At 35.3% G+C, this 23,612-nt stretch overlaps 1 protein-coding gene across 1 annotated transcript in view; it reads left to right on the top strand.

The window, feature by feature from the left end:
• LOC147581089 (uncharacterized) overlaps positions 1–21,948 on the top strand; it is a 45,025-nt gene extending 23,077 nt beyond the window's left edge. Inside the window, exons 3-4 of the mRNA XM_086708403.1 lie at positions 153–221; positions 21,817–21,948. Of these exons, the coding sequence (XP_086564529.1) occupies positions 153–221; positions 21,817–21,899 (152 nt within the window). The 3' untranslated portion in view covers positions 21,900–21,948. The remainder of the gene's footprint in view (positions 1–152; positions 222–21,816) is intronic.
• Positions 21,949–23,612: the final 1,664 nt, after the last annotated feature.

Here is a 23,612-nt window from a genome sequence, read left to right as displayed (position 1 = left end):
ATCCACAAAATAAACTATTGGTTACTTTAATACAATTGCTAAAAGAAAAATATCTCCTGTATTTGAGATTTACTATTTACGGACAATTTTATTGAGCCATTTGTTTATTTATGAGGATAGCCTGCTTGAATTCTGTTTTCTTTCCCTTCCAGCTGGAGATTTATTGTCACACATAAACACGTGTGCTGAACCATCTCCATTCACTCAATTTACGGAAGTAGGTATGATTATCTTTCTTGATTAATGAATAGAAATAAAAAGTGCGTAAGCAATCTCTGTACCCAGCCTAATCAAAGTTATCTTTAAATTGATCGCATATCAGTGAACTGATACATGACTCTGTGAAACTTCATTTACTGACATACGTTTAAAGCTAAAATTAGTCTGGGTAGATTTCTTTAAAAGAGAGTCATACTAATTACTTTTCATCTGTAAATGTTTGCCTGTCTTTATCTTGTGTCTGTATTGAGTGCGTGAAATCAGTTTGCAAATGTTCTTATGTATAAAATATTGATTCTGTATATTAAAATTATTTAATAGTTAAAAGTACCATTTTTGGAACTTGGAAAAATTCACATCTTTCTCTCTTTTTTTCAATAAAAGAGGAAGAAAATGAGTGCCCTTAGAGAGAGCTGCTGTCAGTGCTGGTTTTTGGAAAGTTCATGTCACACAGTATGACTTTCCTAATAGCTGCTTTCAAGAGTTATGATTGATTAGGGCTTACTAAAAATTCCAGTGTCAGTTGCAGCCTTAAAGGCAACAATTCACCTGTATTTGTAAAAAAAAAAAAAAAAAAAAAAAAAACCTAACTCTTTAGATCTTGATTTTTTTCTCTCCTCTGGAGGAAAGAGGTAATACTGTCTCCAGCAAAAGGATTGCATGAACAGGATATAATTTTTAACCTTAAATTTATTCATATTTTTTCCACAAACCCATAACTGTATTTTATCTTTTTTTTATTAAAAGCTGAAGAAGTTGATTAGAATTTAAAGTATCGCTAAACTTAGGTTCAAGTTTTTTTTTTTTATTTTAATATGGGAAGGGTTTTTTTTGGTGGAGAAGGTGGGGGGTTTTTTGCTTTATTTTGTTTGTTTTGTTTTGGTCAGCCTTCGTAGGTCTAATTATTTTTCTTAAGTTTTACTTCATTTTCCTGAAGATAAATGTGATGAGTCAAAATAGATTTTTCTTATGTAAGATAACATTTACTAATAGCGTAACAAGTTATTTAGCAAAGTGCTATAGACTGGCAAATTAATGACTGTCATGGTATATTAATGAATTTGATCATTAATGACATAAAAAATAAAAAGTGAAGACAAAAGTTGTTTCTATGATTAAGCAGAAAATTGCCAATGTAAATCTGTCAAATTTAATTATTGAGTTTCAATTTCTTTCCAATTTGAAAAAAAAAAGTGGCAAAACAAGAAAGTTTTGGGGTCAAACATTCAATATAGCCATTTCAATGGGACAAAGACAGCCGAGAATAATCAAGCAAACAACACCATAAAACAGGAACAATGCCCTGCCACTGAAAAACTTCCTGCATCTGTATTTACACAGTGAACAGCAGTGAACCCACTGAAAGCTTTAACTTTCAGTGATGTCATAATAGTTGATTCTAATGATGGTATCTTAAGGGGTTAGGCTACATTCCTATATTTTGCAGAAAATAGAATTTACTGGAGGACACTGAACTATATATACACTTAATAAATTATGTTTTAAAGGTCATATTGTGAGTTGAGAAAAGCAGATTCTGAAGAATTTGGCTGAGGTAGTCTTCTTCAGATTACTCAGGGATTAACTCTTAGGAGAAAAAAAGTTTGATTTAAAGCAAATGTTAAGTCTCTACTTCAACAATTATAAATTTAGTGTACACTTTGTAAATTTCCACTGAATAGAAACTTTCTACATAGCAGTGTGGTCTTTTCAGTATTCGGGATATCTCTTTTAATGGGGGGTTGTTTTCTGAATACTGGTAAAACTTTAATCTATCATGGCATCCAATGGTTTGATATGGAGTACTTACTTAATTTTCATATAGCAGAGGGGCGCCTGGGTGGCACAGTCGGTTAAGCGTCCGACTTCAGCCAGGTCACGATCTCGCGGTCCGTGAGTTTGAGCCCCGCGTCAGGCTCTGGGCTGATGGCTCAGAGCCTGGAGCCTGTTTCCGATTCTGTGTCTCCCTCTCTCTCTGCCCCTCCCCCGTTCACGCTCTGTCTCTCTCTGTCCCAAAAATAAATAAACGTTGAATTTTCATATAGCAGAACTCAAAGCCCATTAGACTTTTTTGTTAAATCTTGTTTATGCTGATAATGTAGATTGATTCTACACGTGAATAGAACCATAAGTGTGTCCCTATTTTGAGACAGATCTAATATGTTCTTTGTAATCAGCAAATATTTACTAATATTCTATTATTTAACCCCTGTGTGGAACTTATTAATGGTCAATAAGACATCTGTGTATTATGATACACATTCTGTGTATTGATAAGACATTCTGTGTATTATGAAAGAATTAGAGGAGATAAAACAATCTATCTAAAATATCTATTCAATAAAACATACATTTTCTTTAAAAATTCCTTGTGCATTTCTAAGAGTATAGTTATATAACTTTGGACTATATATTATACAATAGTATTTTAATAAGTTGTCAAGAGTAGGGATGTTTTTAATGAAATTTATTGGGTTTTTTTTCCATGTTACATAGAGATAGTGAGATAGACACACAATCACATAAAAATCTTAATTTTTATTTCTGACTCTTTTTGCTAACGCTTATTTAATACCAAACAATAAACTCTGGACGAATATTTAATTTTTCACATGATTTTACTCAGGTTTATATCACTTGAACACAAAACACCACCACCCACCCCCACCCCCACAAATGAAAACTGATACAATAGATTCATGTGGGTTTTTTCAGTTGGAGGGAGAAGGTAGTATTTGAACCAGCAAAATAAAAATTTTGTTTTAAATTTTTACGTGGTACTAAATAAAAGATTTAATCAATGCATATGGTAATATAACTTCAGAATTCTTTTTTTGTGTATCTTTTAAACATATAACAAGTTAATTGAGACTTTCAGAAGACTAAATAAAGTTATTCTGAAGTGTAAACTGGTTTGAAGAGTCACAGAATCTTCCAGCAGGGGAACCCTTAAAGATGAATGAGTTTAGGGGCGCCTGGGTGGCTCAGTCAGTTAAGGGTCCGACTTCAGCTCAGGTCACGATCTCGCGGTCCTGCGAGTTCGAGTCCCGCGTCGGGCTCTGGGCTGATGGCTCAGAGCCTGGAGCCTGCTTCCGATTCTGTGTCTCCCTCTCTCTCTGCCCCTCCCCCGTTCATACTCTGTCTCTCTCTGTCTCAAAAATAAATAAACGTTAAAAAAAAAATTAAAAAAAAAAGATGAATGAGTTTATTCCACATAGTATGGAGTAAGTTGTTATATAAATTGTATGATCAACTGACCATTCTTTCTGCTTAAACACTTAGTTCCACCTCACTTATCTCTACCTCTACTTATCACTACCTTTTGGGATAGCTTAATAAATGTTGGGAAAACTTTTTTTAATGTTTACTTAAAGAATAATTTCTACTCATTGATTTCAGTTCTACCCTCTGGAAATTTCCCAGTTATGCATAATGCCTTTCCTGCTATATAGTTTTTCATATATTTTAAGACCATTTTGTATTTTCTAAAAAAACAACAACAAAAAAAGAAATTTGAGCTTTAACATCTTCAGCTCTTTTAATTACTGTGTAGGTCTTTAGGAAGAATCGAGAAAAGTTGTACCTAGAGAAAGAAAGCTCGTGTACACAGGTGAGACCTGATATATCTCAAGCCAATTTGATTGCATTGTAAGGCTCACAATAATCATAAGTAAATACGTTTCAAGGTGCAAAACCAATGTGTTCCTGCTTATATAGTGAAACAAACATGGTCTCTTTTTTTTTTAAATTTTTTAATGTTTTTTTATTTATTATTGAGAGACAGACAGAGTGTGAGCGGGGTGGGGGGGGGGTGCGCAGAGAGAGAGGGAGACACAGAATCTGAAGTAGGCCCCAGGCTCTGAGCTGTTAGCACAGAGCCCGACGCAGAGCTCGAACTCACCAACTGTGAGATCATGACCTGAGCCGAAGTCGGTCGCTCAACTGACTGAGCCACCCAGGTGCCCCCAAACATGGTCTCTTTAAATGAACATTACAATAGTAGCTACCTCCTAAATGCTCAATATCTGAGCATAAAAATCATCTATTATTCTAGATACTTGGCTATTTGATCTGTTGCTCAACATTCCAGATACATGCCTTTCTGAGATTTATCTGCCCCTTAAATAAATAAATTACATAAAGTAAATATCCTGAAGACTGAAACACCAGTCACTGTTAGATTCCACCTGAATCCTCCCATTCTCAATCCCATTCCTACTCTTGAGAGATATTGTGCTTGAATTTAATTAAGAACTTGTCCAGCATGTTAATTGTTCCTCCCCTTTTGTGTCATCAATAAATTTAGTAAGTATGCTTCATATGTCCTCAGCTAAGTCATTAATATGAAAAATGATCATTTATAAAGTGAGATGTTCTCATCCCAAGAATTTCACAAGACAACCTGAGCCACTGGGAAGGAGAAGATAATATTAGATGACTTTTACTTATACATATTTTATCTATACAATCACATAATACCAATTTTTACTAATATTTCAAATATTAATTGATTCATAATCCAATGAGGTTTTACTGTCAGAAGGAATAGAGAGGTCTTTAACAGAGGTTTTGATGACTAAAACCTAAAGAGTTTGTTCATATTTAGTATATTGCTATGTCTTGCAGTTTGTGTTATAAGTGACTTTCCCGGTGATTTAAATATACAGTAGCTTAAAAGATTTCTGCTAAGAAGGTGCAAATAAAAATAAATATCATTTTGCAAATGTAAGCAAAGGAAAAGAAAATGATAGAGATGATACTGTCCATCCAATATAATCTCATAATCAGGCTCATTACACATACCTTGAGAATCTAAACAGACTTGGTAAGAAGGGTAAACACAGCAATAAATGTACATTGTGCCTTGGGATATTGCTTAATAATTAAGTGAAAACCTCACAAATAGTAAGACATTAAAAAAAGGTACTTTATGAGTGTCATTTGTAATATATTTTTTATTTAGAACAATTTTTGAATGTTCATGAATCAGATGTTATTTTGCTTAATCTTTATCTTATTCTTGTCAATTTTACCTTCTTGTAGGTTTTATAATCAACAAAATTTTAGTGCATAAATATGTAAATAGTTTATATGTGAATAAATACATAGAGTAGATACTCAAAATTGTTTTCTATATTCCTTTTTATGTTCAAACCAAAAAAAAAAAAATGATGATTGCCACTTTAAGAAACTTTTCTCAACTAAACAAAGTTCTATAGAAAATATTGTTCAACCAGGTATGAATTTTCCCAGCAGTCCATACTTATTTTTTCTGACAACAGTGATATATGAGAGACTTGCCAAATATTCAGCTGAAACCCAACAAGGTGGAATTTCCTGATCTGCTGGTTTGTTATCTGAGTTGAAAAGAAAATATACTAATTTTGTCATGGTTCTTGTAGATCACTCTTCTTAAATATTCACACATCATCTCTTTAGTTATCAAGGCTAGGGTTTTTCTAGGACATAGCATCAAACTCACCTTTCTTTCTTTCTTTCTTTCTTTCTTTCTTTCTTTCTTTCTTTCTTTCTTTCTTTCTTTCTTTCTTTCCTTCTTAAACAACAGAAATTTATTTTCTCACAGTTTCAGAGGCTGGAAATCCAAGATCAAGGTGTCCACAGGGTTGGTGTCTGATGAGAGCTTTCCCTTCAGGTTGGAAGCAGCCACCATCTTGCTGTGTGTTCAAGGGATCTCATTGTGAGCTGCTAGGGGAGGAGCACTAAACTCACTTTTCATAGTTGGGATATTTGTATTCACTTAAAATTACTAGATTTCTTATATGTCTTTATTTTATTTCATTTATTTTTTAATTTACATGCAAGTTAGTTAGCAGATAGTGCAACAATGATTTCAGGAGTAGATTCCTTAATGCCCCTTACCCATTTAGCCTATCCCACCTCCTACAATCCTCCTGTAACCCTCTGTTTGTTCTCTGTATATAAGAGTCCCTTATGTTTTGTCCCCCTGCCTGTTTTTATATTATTTTTGCTTCCCTTCCCTTATGTTCATCTGTTTTGTATCTTAAAGTCCTCATATGAGTGAACTCATATGATTATTTGTCTTTTTCTGACTAATTTTGTTTAACATAATACCCTCCAGTTCCATCGGCATAGTTGCAAATGGCAAGATTTCATTGTTTTTGATTGTCAAGTAATATCCATTGTATATATATACCACATCTTCTTTATCAATTCATCCATCGATGGACATTTGGGCTCTTTCCATACTTTGGATATTGCTGATAGCACCACTATAAACATTGGGGTACATATGCCCCTTTGAAACAGCACACCTGTATCCCTTGGATAAATACCTAGTAGTGCAATTAATATTTTGAGGAACTTCCATACTGTTTTCCAGAGTGGCTGCACCAGTTTGCCTTCCCACCAGAGATGCAAAAGAGATCCTCTTTTTCTGCATCCTTGCCAACTTCTGTTGTTGCCTGAGTTGTTAATGTCAGCCATTCTGACAAGTGTGAGGTGGTATCTCATTGTGGTTTTGATTTGTATTTCTCTGATGATGAGTGATGTTGATACATTTTTTCATGTGTCAGTTGGCCATCTGGATGTCTTCCTTGGAGAAGTGTCTATTTGTGTCTTTTTCCCATTTTTCCACTGAATTATTTGGTTTTTTGGGTGTTGAGTTTGATAAGTTCTTTATAGATTTTCAATACTAACCCTTTTTCTGATATGTCGTTTACAAATATCTTCTCCCGTTCTGTCGGTTGCCTTTTAGTTTTGCTGATTGTTTCCTTTGCTGTGCAGAAGGTTTTTATTTTTATGAGGTCCCAATAGTTCATTTTTGCTTTGGTTTCCCTTGCCTCAGGAGACATGTTGAGTAAGAAGTTGCTACAACCAAGGCCAAAGAGGTTTTTTCCTGCTTTCTCCTCGAGGAATTTTGATGGCTTCCTGTCTTACATTTAGGTCTCTCATCCATTTTGATTTATTTTTGTGTGTAGTGTAAGAAAGTGGTCCAATTTCATTTTTCTGCATGTCTCTGTCCAGTTTTCCCAGCACCACTTGCTGAAGAGACTGTCTTCTGCATGTTGCTGCCCAGTTCTCCCAGCACCATTTGTTAAAGAGACTGTCTTTATTCCATTAGATATTCTTTCCTGCTTTGTCAAAGATTAGTTGGCCATACATTTGTGGGTCCATTTCTGGGTTCTCTATTCTGTTCCACTGATCTGAGTGTGTGTTTTTGTGCCAGTACCATACTGTCCTAATGATTACAGCTTTGTAATACAGCTTAAAGTCCAGGATTGTGATGCCTCATCCTTTGGCTTTCTTTTTCAAGATTGCTTTGGCTATTTGGGTCTTTTCTGGCTCCATAAAATTTTAAGATTGTTTGTTCTAGCTCTGTGAAGAATGCTGGTGTTATTTTGATAAGGATTGCTAAAATTACTAGATGTGTTTTAAGTTTTCTCCCTCATCTGTTTTAGGCTTGAGCTTACCCTTTTCAATGTTCATTCTGTCTTGCAATGAAGAAATATTCTAAACAACATATGAAGTGTTTTGCTTTATGTGTTTTTATTGTTATGTTTAACAACAATCCTTCCCCTATTGCCCTGGCTACAAACTCCTTTGAATACTAGTTTAAAAAACATACAATATTAAAAACTGGAAAATAAATTAAGAAGATATATGCAATAAATGAAACAATAGATAATATACTCCAGATAATGATAATGTGCTTTAAAAATATAAACATACAGTTCTAATAATTAAATGAGCAAAAAATAAATAAATTATAATTTTTAAGAAAGATCTACAAATAGCTAAAAAACATATAAACATATTCAGTATCTCCAAGAACTAGATAGATACAAATTAAAACAATGACATGTCTTTTGTTAAGCATTGGACTAGTCATGATTTAAAAATTGTTTATAAAAGATAGCTTTTTTACTGTTATTGAACAAAAAAGATGTTCAAACTTCTATGCAAAGATAAGCTCAATGTTGTTTTTTCTACAGAGTTCTTTTTTTTTTTTAATTTATTTATTTGTTTTAAGAGAGAAAAAGAGAACATGAGTAGGGGAAGGGCAGAGAGAGAGGGAGAGAGAAAATCCCAAGCAGGTTCTGCACTGTCAGCTCAGAACCCGATGTGGGCTCAGACGCATGAACAGTGAGATCATGACATGAGCCAAAACCAAGAGCTGGTCTCTTAAAAAACTGAGCCACCCAGGTGCCCCTACAAAGTTCTTAAGATGGCTTTCAAAAGTACATAAATAAGGGCACCTGGGTGGCTCAGTCGGTGAAGTGTCTGACTTCAGCTCAGGTCACTATCTCGTGGTTTGTGAGTTCGAGCCCCGCATCAGGCTCTGTGCACAGAGCCTGGACCCTGCTTTGGATCCTGTGTCTCTCCCCTCTCTGCACCCCCCCCCACCTGCCATGCTCATGCTGTGTCTCTCTCTGTCTCTCAATAGTAAATAAACATTAAAATTTTTTTTTAAAAATTTTAAAGCACATACATTAAAAAACAGTATAATTAAAAGTGAGAACAAAGGAAGTATAACTTAATACTGGGAACATCCAATATAGCCAGATTAGACTTAAAAAAAAAAGTAAATAACACCATGATAGGTATACTTGTCCTCTCTTCCACATTCAAGCTTCACATGAAAGTGTCTGATTGACAGAACCTAAATCACATCCTGAAACGTAGCTACAAGGGCATCTAGGAAATGTAGATTTTACGTGTCCCAGCTTCTGCAGTACAGGAAGACATACAAGAAAGAGGTTGGATGGATACTGAGTTAGTCTGTCTATCATATCTGCTACAATGCAATAAGCAAGCGTATTTTTAAGCTGAGGGAAGGAAAACAAAATTTAGAATAGAAATGCTTGCTGTTTCCTCTTAGCATTGCAACAGGCCTCAGCTCCTTCAGAGCTTGAATCTCCTTTATAATGTCTTTTCAACTGGGTGCCACTCTTTTGTGTTTGTCAACCTCTTCTTCCATGTTGTCGTTCACATTTTTTTAGCAAGGTGAAGTTTCAATCAGTTCCCCTTATGCTTCCTTGAAATTTTAGACTGCTTCTTGGTGTGTTCCTCATGGGAATCATTGTAATTGCACCACTGAAATGTTGTGATACTTACGAGGCAAAGCTATAAATGCACAGTGGAGAAAAATCCTTAATGTATGGATCTGCACAGTTTCCCTACTTCTGTCCCATGTGCTTGCTCTATCAAATTCTTGGGCATGCATTTTTAAAGAATCAAGATAATGGGTGAATCAAGTGAAACTAAAGAAGCCCAGAGAAGCCAGGTTTACTGATAGTGCAGAGTTTAGAAGAGAGGGGTTGTGGAAGCAAGAGAATCCTAGGTAGGTTTTTGGAGGGTAGACTCTATATTCATCTGAGGGATATGGTAAGTTTGAAGTGCTTGTCCCTTTGAACATTCAAGTCTCTAACTGAGTTTTATACATGAAGATACCATTTCCATTTCTGTGTATGATAAGTCTACTGTTCTGCTCTCTGAAATGCTTCTAACTATATATACTTTTTTCAGAATTTCCACCATTTTCTACTAACTAATGCCATGCCTGAATAATGAAACAGCTTTTTATTGGTCACCGTGAGCTATTCCCAATCTGCTTCTCCTACATAGACCTCAGTTAATTGTTCTCCAACAGAATTCCCATGAAATCTTACAAGGGTGTTCTATCTCCCGAAGCAAAAACTTACCTGAAGAATGGCATGTGAATTGTGCATTGAAAATGAATTTACTAATCAGTTTTTCTCTCCTTGCCCTGTCCCTTTTCCTCTGAGCCCTGATGGTCCTCTGTGTTTTTATACCTGCTACCAAAAGCTGCTACACAAAATTACCTTCTGCATCTTGTCGGTGTATTCCCATTTGAGAGGAAGGCAAGTTTCAATGATCAGATGTTGATGACTGTTAAGACGTCTTTTCATGTTGCTTTAGGTTTTAATGCTTTTTTGTTTCTCAAGAATAACTATTAAGAATTTTGAGGTTGACATGATCATGAAGTACAGGACTTTATATGTAAAATGAATTGAGAAAGCCATTTTAATGAGAGTTTAGTGCTGTTTTGTAAATACACACAAGCCTAACAAGCCCTTTTTATAGTGTAACAACTGGAACTTGAATTAAAGTAATAACCAAAAATGTAAACAACTACCTAGAATTATTGAGAATATCTTGATGATCAACTTTCATATTAACCATATTTTGCTTTAGAGTGGCCAAAACAGAGAATCTTAGCAGGAGAAGCTTATTTATCTATCTAAATGACTACTGATCTATTACTATACACTATTTAGTTGACATGTAAAGTATCTCAACAGTATAGTTATTTCTTTGTTTAACAAATATTAATTAAGAAACAGTGATTGTGATGAATTCATCAGCCAACTACATGTTTACTGCCATAATTTATTTTAATCCTCCCTTAAACCATATTACTCAGTACAATTTGTCTGTGTGATGGAGCTCATTGTGATGCACGTGATGAGTAATGTCCTAGCTGCTTTCACTTTGACTTTATATCAGAACCGAAAATATGTTTTGCCATGCAAACACATAACTAAGAGCAGAGGGCTTTTCCTTAAGCTTAACTTTGGAGCTGATTTGGCCTATTACATAGCTTATTGCATTTTGTTCAGAATGTTGTATAACCCAGTTTGCTATCATTGCCTCTGTTCTGCTGAGAATATTCAGACAGGCTAATTTGTTCTTTGGTGCCAGTGACAGCATGAATAATATGTTGTCTGGAATACAACAGGAAGGGAACCATGTTCATCCCTTTCCTGGAATCTTTCCTTATGCTGGATGCATGTTTTTTAGGCTGCCCCCAGAGCACGCTCCACCCTGCGGTCCACATGGACCAGCTTTTAGTTGGAGGGAGGCTCCAGGTTCCTGTGAGGGGCCACTGCTCCCCCTGCTACTTCTCCTCCCTCTCTCCTCTCTCCTCCTCTGCTGGAAATTGACATGCACCAGAAGGAAACTAAACAAATTCACAACAGTGGTCAAAGTTTGGTGAAAGAAACGAAATTATGTAAAATACGATAGTATAAATATATGATGTAAAAACTCTAGCCTTCCCGATAGTCAACTGGTTTTCTTTTCTACTGGTTTCTAGCTCATGAAGATGAAGTGGTATGATGGGAACAGAGTTATTTTCTGCTTGGGGGTGGGGAGCCCTAACATTACGAGCATGAAACAGTGTAAAGATAGGATGTGGTGTATAACACGTTTGCTCTAGGTTTTAAGGAAGAAGGTCTCTTTTTTTGGTCTCTTCTTATATTGGAATGATAAGAACCAGAGGAGCAATTCTTCCTTAGGAAGAATTCTTCCTTAGGCCTGCTTCTACTCTAAATCCTAGAAGCGAAGAGGAGGGGTTTCACCACTCCTGTGGTCCAGATTACTAGAGTAAGGAAGGCAGATACAGCTGGTAAAACAGAGTGTTTTCCAGACTTGGAACAACAGGAAGACAGGGACTGGAATTTTTGCTATTGTATTCCTACTGCTAAATGTATACAGAACACACAACATTGCAGGGACTCAGTAAGTATTCATTTAATTAACCATATTATCTGGCTATGGTTTCATTGATTAAATGGTTAATTCATGTGCTGGTATATCCTGAATCTATACCATGGAACCTGGTTGAGAAGGAGGCTCCATTTGATACAGCTAAAGTGTCCTGAAGAAAAATGTTAGCTAAACTAATTGTAGATGATGGAATGTTGCCCATAGAACATGTTGGTTTTTCTCCAACCAAAGATGAACGGTTCCCAGTCAAAATTATGTTTGCCTACTGTTGTTGATAATGATAAAAATAAGCCCTACTTTGTAAAACTAAAGTAGGACTGTGGCCTTTGGCCAAACCATCACATGCAGATATAAGCGGATAAGGTTATTGTGTCAGTTGTGTGAAAAGGATACTGGCAAATATGGCCACCCCAAAATATTTTTCCTGACAACTCTCAACATGACTGAAATTCCATAACTGTAGATGTTTCACCGTAGGTAGTGAATGCTTTTGGCTTTCAAATGTCTTCTTTTATAATGCCTAGACTTCAAAATGTTTCTAGACAAACGCCTATTTGGAGGATGGTCTTGTGGGAGTCGTAGCCGTATAGGAACATATCTAATTCATTGAGACCATCCGTTTCCATTTGTGCAGTGGCTATGAGGTGGCGAGTGAGGTACTGCTAATTCCATCGATGCTTTTAGGCATGTTTTGTATTTATGTTTAGAATATTTATTTTATATTTAGAGTATTTTAGATAATTGGGCAAACCAGTTCTTTTTCTAACCTTTAACTAATAAGACACAATTAAAACGTCAGGATGTTTAGAGAGAGAAGCCATTTGTGGTTATAGCATTACAGAATTTAAGAACATAACGATTGTCATGCATCATTGCTTCTTGGTCTTCTGACTAAATTCAAATATAACATCTAGACTAGGTGCTTTATTTTACAAATGGGCAAATTAAAGTGTATAGAGATTAAGTCACCTCTCCAAGTCTGTATAGACAGGGTGAACCCAGAGCAAAGCCAGATCAAGGGCTGACAGAGGTGGAAGCTTTTTTCTGATTCTCCCAGTTGCAGTCTCCCTCCCATGATTATCTCTCATTAAAGATTGATAACTGTTGCATCCTTGAGTAACCAGTCTTTTCTCATTCTATCTACTGCTACTAGAGTTGTTTATATTATTAGTAAGAGGCCTCATACACAACCCTCTGCTACCGACTCAGACTAGCTATTTTTCCTGGATGCTTTCTTTTCTGTTTAGAAGCCAAAGATTACAAAAGAAAGAATGAAGCATGCACCTTTGGGGTGCATAAGGCTTTTCAATTAGTCAGTACCTAAGAATTTAATTCATGGCATAATGTAGAGAGAATGAAAGGGGAAGCAGGAGACCTGGATTCTAGTACTGACTTGATGAAAACTGTAAGGTGCACCATAACTTGAATCACGTCATTTTGGCTCACTTGTACCCAATTAGAAGATAAACCCTTGGACCAAGTGATCTTTAATGTTTCTTTTTACTCTAAAACATCGTAGCTTTACTAAATGTGACCATTTGCACAGAGGCCCATACTGATGTTTTTGTTCTACTTAGTTCGATATAATATTAACTAAATTTAGAGACAGGGTGATGGCATCTGTTAGTCTGTCAGTATCCAAGCATATTTTCTCCAATGGAGTTAAAAGAAACCGTTATATAATGAATTGAAGAATGTCTTTATTTCTCAATGTCCATATATTCCCGATCAAGTAATTCTCATCCTATTCTCCAAAAGACCCTGAGTTCTGGAAATCTTGACTTTGTCCTGGGGAAAGGAAGGAAGCATTTGGAATGTAGGTTTTAAAAAGTGAAAACACAAAATTTGTCTCAAGTCTGTTTTATCCTTAAAAAATTATGTAAATGTTGCATTTGATTTTACAACATCTCTTTTTTAAAATGAAAAGTAATATTTTAAATGATTACCAGGTAGTAAAATTCATGTTTCTGGAAGAATAAAAATTCAAGAAATAAAATTCAAGTTTCTGGAAGAATATCCAGTGAGGATATTTATACCTCATTGTGAGAAGGATGATGTGAATTCCTCTCCTTCCCCTCTGGAACTCTATTCCCTACAGGTCAGGCAGAGAATAGACCATATGAATGTATTTGTTTTTTAATTTTAAATAAATTTTATTTATTTATTTTTAACCTAAACCCCTTGCCTAAACTAAAATTTATGATAACTGGATATTGAAGAAAGTAATTGCTTTCATAAAATGGTTGATATTTTGAACAACTGTATTTAACATTAAATAATTGTAACAGGATGGGGTGCTTGGGTGGCTCAGTCAGTTAAGCGTCCAACTTCGGCTCAGGTCATGATCTCATGGTTCCTGGGATCGAGCCCCGCATTAGGCTCTGTGCTGACAGCTCAGAGCCTGGAGCCTGCTTTGGATTCTGTGTCTCCCTCTCTCTCTCTGATGCTCCCCTACTTGTGCTCTGTCTCTCTTTCTCTCTCTCAAAAATAAATAAAAACATAAAAAAATTAAAAAAAGAAAAAAGAAATAATTAATTGTAACAGGATGTATTAGGATAGTTTTTAAAGTTTTACCCAGGATTGGTTGATAATGGCCTAAAAGCAAGGGCATATTAATATCAGAGGAGCTACGGTTTTAGAAGGGTTTCTAGATCCCTCGGGAAGAAGGTTGCTGAACACATAGGGGAGGTTTGTCACTCTTCCTTCACATTTCTGCCTGATGTCTGTCAAGGTCAGGAACAAACCTTCCTTCTAGGTACCATTGAAACCAAATACATTGCATGCTCCATGCAGAAGGGATGAATAGCTATTTTGAAAACTTCTTCAGATAATTCAAGCACTCTAGTGTTGACCAAAGAACATTTAATATTTTACAGTCTGAGAAAAACTGTTGTGGTTAAGAGTAGAAGTTCTAGAGTTCAACTGACTCACAACAGGTGCTGGTTCTGCCATTTATGGCTCTGCAATCTTTGGCAGTTTTCCTATCTCCGGGGGTCTTAGCTCCTCATTTTAAAATGAAGACAGTAAAGACACTTCTCTCACACAGAGCTGTAGGCAAGGTTACATGAGATGCTACATATAAAGCATTTAGAACAGCACCTGGCATATAATAATAGGACTAGCGATTATTATACAACTCCAAAAACCCCAGAAATATATAATATGAACCTGAGATATGCCCCTTTGTTGGAAAGATTATTTCATGGGCTTCATAAAATTAATGTATATGTTTATATACATCTTATGTTGGAGGAAAATATATTTGCTATGAAAACTAATTTTGTTAAGGCTCTGGTTTGTTATAGTATAGGAGTATGCTCCTAAGATTCTTGGAAAATCTTAACTTCACTAATATAAGTTGTATTAGTCTATGGGCCTTCAGAGATGAATAGGAAAAAATAAACCCCACAATTGTAAACCACACGTCTTAATATTAATGCAACGGAGGATAATTCTGCTGCAGCAAGTCAGAGTACATTTTTAAGAATGCATTTGGATCATTGTATGACAACTTTCTGCCCAGTGTTATAAATTCCCAAACTTCTAAAGAAAGCACATATTGAAGGGAGGTATAGAACATTGTCTGAAGACCATTTAAAAAAAAAATGTTTAAAATTAAATGGTTGATGATGCAAGTCTCATTGGTGTATTAGTACTTGCACTTCTGCTATGGAAAATTTAATGGATGCTATTAATTCTAATTTGAGACTTGTATTAATGTCTAATATCAGTGCATACGAGATCAATGCATCTTTGTCATAAAGCATCTTGGAGGATAATTTTCACAGCATTTCTCTCAAATTTTTGTTGTTGTTGTTGTTGTTGTTTAGGTCCTCTATACTAAAGTCAAAATATTTATCAAAACTGATTTTTTTTTTTTGGAACTGACTTCAGTCTTCCCCTTTCTATTGGGGCACCAAATTAAGAGATTTATGATTTTAGAGATGAACATTTGTTTTAAAAATTGTAAAAAGATGAAAATGTGTTTGCTTTTTATAAGATAGGGATTCAAGCTCTAATCTTATCATCTTTCTGTATTTATCATTCATGTATTCAATCTGAAATAGACTGATTACAAAAAATTGACTATAATTTGTCCAAGTTGATATGATTATTTTAATAATAGACTTATAGGCCTAATATGCTATTTTCCAAAGACTGAATCTTCTAAGTCTTTATGAACTCCTTCCATTTCTGTCTCTATATTGTATATACATGCACATATATTGTTTAAATACTAGAACTGCCTGATAATTAGCAACTTTATTTTTATTTATTTTTCTTGCTCATGCAAATTGTTCTCACATTCTGTAACATATTTCTTCTCTTTGCAAAATTGAATACTTTTAGTAAGCTACTGAAATGGGTTAGATCTTGAAATATAGTTTTTATATTATTATATTTTAATTTTATTGCTTGTCGATAAAAATATGATCCTGTTTTCTTTTTAAGTTTATTTATTTATTTTGAGAGAGAGAAAGTGAGAGAGTGGAGGGGAGGGACAGAGAGTGGGAGGGAGAGAGAGAGAGAGAGAGAATCCCAAACGGGCTCCGCACCATCATTGTGGAGTCCAATGCAGGGCTTGAACTCGTGAACCACGAGATCAAGACCTGAGCCAAAATCAAGAGTACGGTGCTTAACCGACTGAGCCACTCAGACACCCCTATTTTTAAACATAGTTAAGTATAAAATTTAAGAAGTGGTAACTCTAACATTTGTAATTCTTACTTATTTCAATGATACTATCTTTCTGTAAGACTTACGACAGCCTGACATAAACGTATGCCTCCGCATGATTCTTGAATCTTGACCTATATTTTATTTTACCCTGTTAAGTGTAGCATATCTGAGAGTGATTTGTTTGAACCTCTAGGAATATTCATTTTCCTGATTACGTCCCTTGATTATATAGGTAGAACACAGATGTTTGAAGTCTGAGTATACTTTATAGATATATTTAGAAGTTCCCTCTATTTTGGAAAATATGATTTTAATCATTTTAAAACATAATGATAGACTGTGTTTTATAAAGTGTCTTTTTTTCTGAGGCACTTATTCATATTGCCTGACATCTGTGAGGTGGAAAGGAAGGGACTATGCCATGAACTTTGTTTTTACCCCAAATTAGTTGTGATTTGTCCAAACTGACATGACCGCGAGACTGATGTGACTTGCACTTTTATATTCGAAAGTTTACTCTTCTAAACAACTTCATCTGCCAGTACCATTTGGTTGTGTCAGACACTGCTGTTCCTATGCCTCGTGTATTGGGGCACTGAACTGGTTTTCAAAGCCTCTCCCTAGGATGGTAGTGAATTGCGAACCAGTTGCCTTATCTAAGAACTGGAAGATACAAGCAAATAATAGGAACGCTACTATATTGATATTTATTTGGGCAAAGTTAAAGTCTCTAATGTGCTCATTTATGAAAGACAAAGTGATATGTAAATAGTTGGTCTTAACTATGAATTGTTCCAAAAAAAAATGGGAGGACAGTAATTGGTATTTACGGAGATCCGATGTGTTTTTAGACAATAGCACTAACTGATCGCAGTGAAGTGTTTCCCTTATAGAAGCATGTAGAATTTGCCAGATTAATTTACACGAATATGAGAATCTCAGTCCTTGTTTATAGAGGAAAAGGTGATTATTATTCTGTTGGCATCATACACAATTTTTAATTCAACATCCAGTGAACTATTACAATCCTCCTCTCCCCAGTAACTACCAAACACTAGTTTAGATGACAGGAACTAATTTCTAATCTGGTAATAGTAAAAATGACACTAGAAGAAACAAAAGAGAAGTAGACCAATGATTAAGATGCTTCGTTTGAGTTATAGATGATACATGAAGTCATGATTAGAAGCTCTCAGGTCAGTTACACATTTTATGTTTCCTTTTTCTATACTCCTTTTTATTTTGATTAAATTTTTATCTCTGGCCACAAATTAAATAAAGCCCAATGAAAAGCATTGAATTAATGCTACCACTTTATTCAAGAGATGTAAAGTACATATTTACATATTAGATTGGCCTTATTTCTGATGATTTTGGTGAGAATTTTACTGAATTACTTAAATGGCATTACTTATGAAAATGAAACTTCTAAGGGTGCCTGGATGGCTCAGACGGTTAAGTGTCCAGCTCTTGATCTCAGCTCAGGTCATGATCGCACCATTTGTGAGTTCAAGCCCCACGTCAGGCTCTCTACTGATGGTGTGGAGCCTGCTTGGGATTCTCTCTCTCTCTCTGCCCCTCCCCTGCTTGTGTTCTCTCCCTCTTTCTCTCTCTCCCTTTCTCTCTCTCTCTCTCAAAAAAAATAAATATATAAAAAATAAAAAAAAAAACAACTTGTAGTGGCAAGAGGCATAGACAGTTTACATAGATGAACAGATATATCTGAACTAATTCCAAAGATCTCTTGAAATAGGAGAAATCATAGAATGAACTACAGTGTTTCAGAACTAAGTACACATGATGCCACTGGAGATATGTAATAAAAACTTGCTTGAAAGGTAATATCTGATAATTACAGGTGTTGCTTTCATTACTACATTGAATAAAATATAATGTATAGAGCTACATTAATTAAAAGACAGCAGTAAATCAGGGTGCCTGAGTGGCTCAATCGGTTAACTGTCTGACTTCAGCTCAGGTCATGATCTCATGGTTCATGAGTTCGAGCCCCCGCATCTGACTCTATGATGACAGCTTAGACCCTGGAGCCTGCTTCAGATTCTGTGTCTCCCTCTCTCACTGCCCCTCTCCCACTCACACTCTCTCCCTCAAAAATAAATAAACATTAAAATTTTTTTTTTAAAAAGACAGCAGTCAATCTATATGCATAGTTATGATTCATCTTTCTCTCTCTCCACACTCCTCATGGAGTGGCTAGTGGGAGCTGGAGACCTAACTATTTGTAGGAAGGGAAAGAAAGGAAATTAAGAAATAAAAGAAAGGCAAAAGAGAAGGAAGCCAGGAGGAAAGGAAGGACAGAAAGAATCAGGGGTATTCATACAGCCAATGTGTTTCTTAAATGCGAAAAGTATTCAAAAGAAAATAATTTTAAGCACATTGTTAGGAGGCCAAATGCCCTTTTATTTCATGAATCTGTATTGCTTATGTATAGGCAATAGATTCTAGAAATAAGCTAACTTTGTGCTACTTGTTTTCACTCCCAGCTGATTCTTTGATACAGACCCCACATGGCCTTTCAGTTGCACAAAAGCTTAGATCTTCCTTGGATCACATTTAAATACTTGGAAATACCTTAGAGTTCAAAGGCATGTATTTCAGTTTCAACTAATATATACTTTAACAAAGTGAGGACCAGAGATATGATGCCTAACTTAAATGTCATTACTCGTCGTTAAAATGCTTCTCTTCAAAAATCCACAAAGGAAAAATAATTTGCGATGTATATTAGAGATTATTCCAGTAGTTAATATGATACTTTTTCCCAGGTGAAATGCTTCTGGGATTGTGTGTGAATGTGCTTATCTAGCAGCTTTCCTCCTTTTATTATATTTTTATAGTATAAGAATATAAGATAGTTTTTACACTTACATGAGAGGATTTCTTTTTTTTCTTATTCTGCTTCTGGTGTTTACATACAGTGACTGTTATTATCATTCCCAAGTGCTGAAACTTACATCCCTGGTGTCCTAGAATTTAACTCTTAGTTTTGGGACTACATTACGAGACTTTAAAATTTGTTCCAGTGAATTCTTACCCAGGAAGATAAGGCTGTGAAAAATGTATAACTTTATTGTTTTCCTCCATAATTTCAGAAAAATCCATTTATCTAATCAATAAAGTGCTCAACCAACCTCCTTCTCAGCTGGTCAAACCCACTTGCCTATCAAACAATTGTCTATTCACTGACATTCACTCTTTGTCTCCCTCTGTCTTCCAGTCCTAAACTATTGAGAACTTCGCCCAATAGCCCCAGTTCCATCCCACATTAAAAGATTTGCCTTGGGGCGCCTGGGTGGCGCAGTCGGTTAAGCGTCCGACTTCAGCCAGGTCACGATCTCACGGTCCGTGAGTTCGAGCCCCGCGTCAGGCTCTGGGCTGATGGCTCAGAGCCTGGAGCCTGTTTCCGATTCTGTGTCTCCCTCTCTCTCTGCCCCTCCCCCGTTCATGCTCTGTCTCTCTCTGTCCCAAAAATAAAAAAAAAAAAAAAAAAAAAAAAAAAAAAAGATTTGCCTTAAACCATTGGCAAGATGATCCCTAACCTTAAAAATGTCAGCTCTAATTTCCCCTTCCAAGACACTACTAAACTTCAGGATGGTGTTTTTCCTGTTGCAGTAAGGAAAACGCTAGACTTTGCTTGATCAACAACATGTCATTGTAGTGTTCTCTTTAGAGAGTGAACAGTAGACTATGCTTTCATTATTTATAACAAAAAAGTATTGAGCTCCCTGGGAGAACATGCTCAGAGTCTAGCCACGATCTATGAACAGAATCTAGTCTTACTCTATAGATGCTGTGTATTAATGTAAAGTAATCATTAATTACAAATGTGCATTAATGTAAAATGTAGCCCTTATTCTGATGGTGAAAAAAATGAAAAATGGCTCAAGAAAATGTGAGACAGGTCTTTGGAATAGTCCACTTAATATTCTCCCGATTTGGGTATGAATGAACATAATTATTATCCATATTTTAAAATGCCAATTTTCTTTAATAAACCTGAAGTATTATATTCACTTGCATTATCTATAGAGAGACTGCTAAAAAAATTTTACTTTTAATTAAAAGTCTTACATATACTAATTTATAATTGTTTCATGTAGTTGTATATAGACTTTTAATTATAAGACAAATTTATTTCCATTGAATTGCTTGTTCTTAAACATTAGTTTTAAAGACATAATACTTTCTTCTTAAACACATTTAAATGGCTTTTAACCTTTGGGGCTTGAAGAAGGGGAAATGTTATTAAATGTTATAAACTATGAGGTGCAATTTAAGATCTTGGGACTTTTAGAAGACCTGAAGTTCAAGAAAGTTTTTCAAATAGCTATTTTACAGTATCTATAAAACCCACTATAATTGAATGTGGCTTTCAGTGTGAACTGCTATGATTTTGTGAACTTTTCCCCAAACAAATAGTTTTAGTTTTGAGGAAAATGCCACCTTTGTAATTGCTTTTGCATTTCTAAAGAAGATAAGTAAGGAACACTTCTTTCTTAAATAAAATAGAACTGGAGGCATGCTACTTTTAAACTGGAGCTGAAAGGTAACTTATTTGACAAAAACATTCTTTACTACATGATCTTTTGAAAAATTAGATTTTAAAATAAAATAATACTATTAAGATCATATTTATAATTTCACAGGATAAATAGATTTGATCCTGCAAAAATTTCCCCCTCTCCTAAAAGTCTACTTATTTACCAAGGAAGTTTGATTATATTCAAGGTTGCTGACCTATTCTCCAGTTCATGTATTAAAAATGGTGAAATCCTTTTGCCAAAACTATGTTTCTAATAAATACAATCATTACCCAAATTCTTTTTTTTTTTTAAGTTTACTTATTTTTGACAGAGAGAGAGAGAGAGAGTGTGAGCGTAAGCTAGGGAGGGGCAGAGAGAGAGGGAGACACAGAATCCAAAGCAGGCTCCAGGTTCTGAGCTGTCAGCACAGAGCCTGACACAGGGCTCGAACTCACGAGCCGAGCAATGAGATCATGACCTGGGCCAAAATCAGACGCTTCACTGACTGAGCCACCCAGGCACCACCCCCCCCCCCAATTCTTTATAGAACATTCAAATTAATATCTTAACAATTCTTCATTTTGGAATTCAATACCTATCTAGAAAGTGGACATTTCTTCCCATTACATTCTAAATTAAAATATTCTCCAGAGTACTACCATTACCTATCAACAGATAATCACATCAGTTATAGCTGATATTTTATATATTGTGTAATGTTAGCATTTTTCAAAAAACTTTTTTTTTTTCTTAACGGGAACCCTAATTTGCACTGGTTTTAAAAAATGTGCAGCATACAGAATACATGAACACGTTTTTTTATTTCTCATTTTTTTCTCTTCCTTTTTTTTTCTTTTAACAGCACTGATTTACACAAGAAGCAAAATGCAAAACTGGAAGAGCAACAGCTACTACGACCACCACCAAGGTGATGGTCAGGATTGAAACAGACCCTGCTCTCTCCAGGACTCAGTGTATTGGATACCATTTTTCACACAAAGTTCAGAGGTATACATTTCTTTTAAATTGTCGTATCAAATAAGTAAATTGAACATAAGAAATAATTTATATTATGCAAGCTAAAATTAGCAATGGAATAGCAGTGTGATATTGCTTAGGATGGCAGGGAGCTAATGGAAAATATGGTAATGGACGTGTCTTGACTGTCACTCCCAGTCTAAATTCAGTTTACTAAATAATCACAATAATAATTCCCTTTTGGTTTCTCACCACCAGCTTCTTCTCATGCTTTATTTTTGCATTGTTTCAAAATCATTGCTTCTATTTATAAAAATCTCAAATGTCGTATTTACATGTGACCTAGAAGAAGGATGAGAATTCATCTCTAAAAGAGAAAGATAATTATCTGTGATACGTTTCCAGCCTTTTCTTGATGAGATGTTGCATCGAACGATCACCTCTTTAGAGCGGGTACGCACAGCAGAAAGGCAAGGGAGGCAGAAAAGGAGCCGCAGATGATGCAGGGGAGGGGAAAAGGGCAAGGCTTTGTAAGAGCTCGTTCCGAATTAACAAAGTAAGATGTCCAGATGTCTAGGCTCCAGATCTGCTTTTCTTATTGAGGAGAATCTCATGTTAAGTTGTTTTTAATGATGTAAAACTTTAAATTAAAACATCGTTCTTTTATTATGAGCTATAATATGTTGGTAAATTTAAAACTTAGGGTGTTCATTTGTAGATATCAAGTAGCATTATTTTCTAAGAGAGAAAAATAAGGGGAAGAATGATACATGCTTTGTTTTAAAAATAGATGCATTCTGAATTATGATTAGAAGTCAATTATTTGGAATCTAGTTTGGGGATAAAACTATTTCTTTCAGAAATAGTAATTTTCTGCCTCAGCTGGTTAACATCATATTTATTTATTGATCACTCCTTATTGTTTACCTTTTTTCAACAAAGATGCCATCGTCTTCATATGTGTCCTAATTTCAGAATCAGATATATGGATGGAATCTGAAGTCTGTTTGGTATCTATGTAAATGTGAGATGCTACTGAGTCCTTATCGTACTTAATGTTCACAACAACCTATCAGGGCAGATGGTATTAACTCCGTGGTATGGCCAAAGACACTGATGCTCAGCGAATTCAACTAAAGTGTCTCTATAGACAGCTAACACATGTTGGAGACACAATTTGAGCCTGGGTCTACCTAATTGTAACAACTCTCAATACAAGACATTCTCCCACGAATTTTCCCTGTTAAATTACGGCTTACCTTTGCCTTGATCCTATACTTATTGTTCTTTATTACTATAGCCAATTTTAGAATTCATTCAAATCCTAGAATTTGTTTTCTTGAGGATTCTCCTCTTTGTAGTGAGTACTTGCTTGAAAATAGATGACACTTTTAAAACTTACGACTTTCTTATGCACACATTTGTATTTAATATTAATGTTTTCATTTAGATAAAATAATGTATATTTAAAATTTTATTTTAATTTATGTTTATAAATTCGATTTTTTTTTATTTTTTTTAATGATTATTTATTTTTGAGTGAGAGAGAGACAGAGTGTGAGCGGGGGAGGGGCAGAGAGAGAGGGAGACACAGAAGCTGAAGCAGGTTCCAGGCTCTGAGCTGTCAGCACAGAGCCCACCGCCAGCACAGAACCCGAAGCTGGGCTCGAACTCATGAAC

Source organism: Puma concolor, chromosome B2 (genome assembly GCF_028749965.1).
Source record: "Puma concolor isolate L17-30 chromosome B2, mPumCon1.1.hap2, whole genome shotgun sequence".
NCBI lineage: Eukaryota > Metazoa > Chordata > Mammalia > Carnivora > Felidae > Puma > Puma concolor.
The sequence above is the reverse complement of the archived record's forward strand: the minus strand, read 5'-3'. Positions and strand labels throughout refer to the sequence as shown.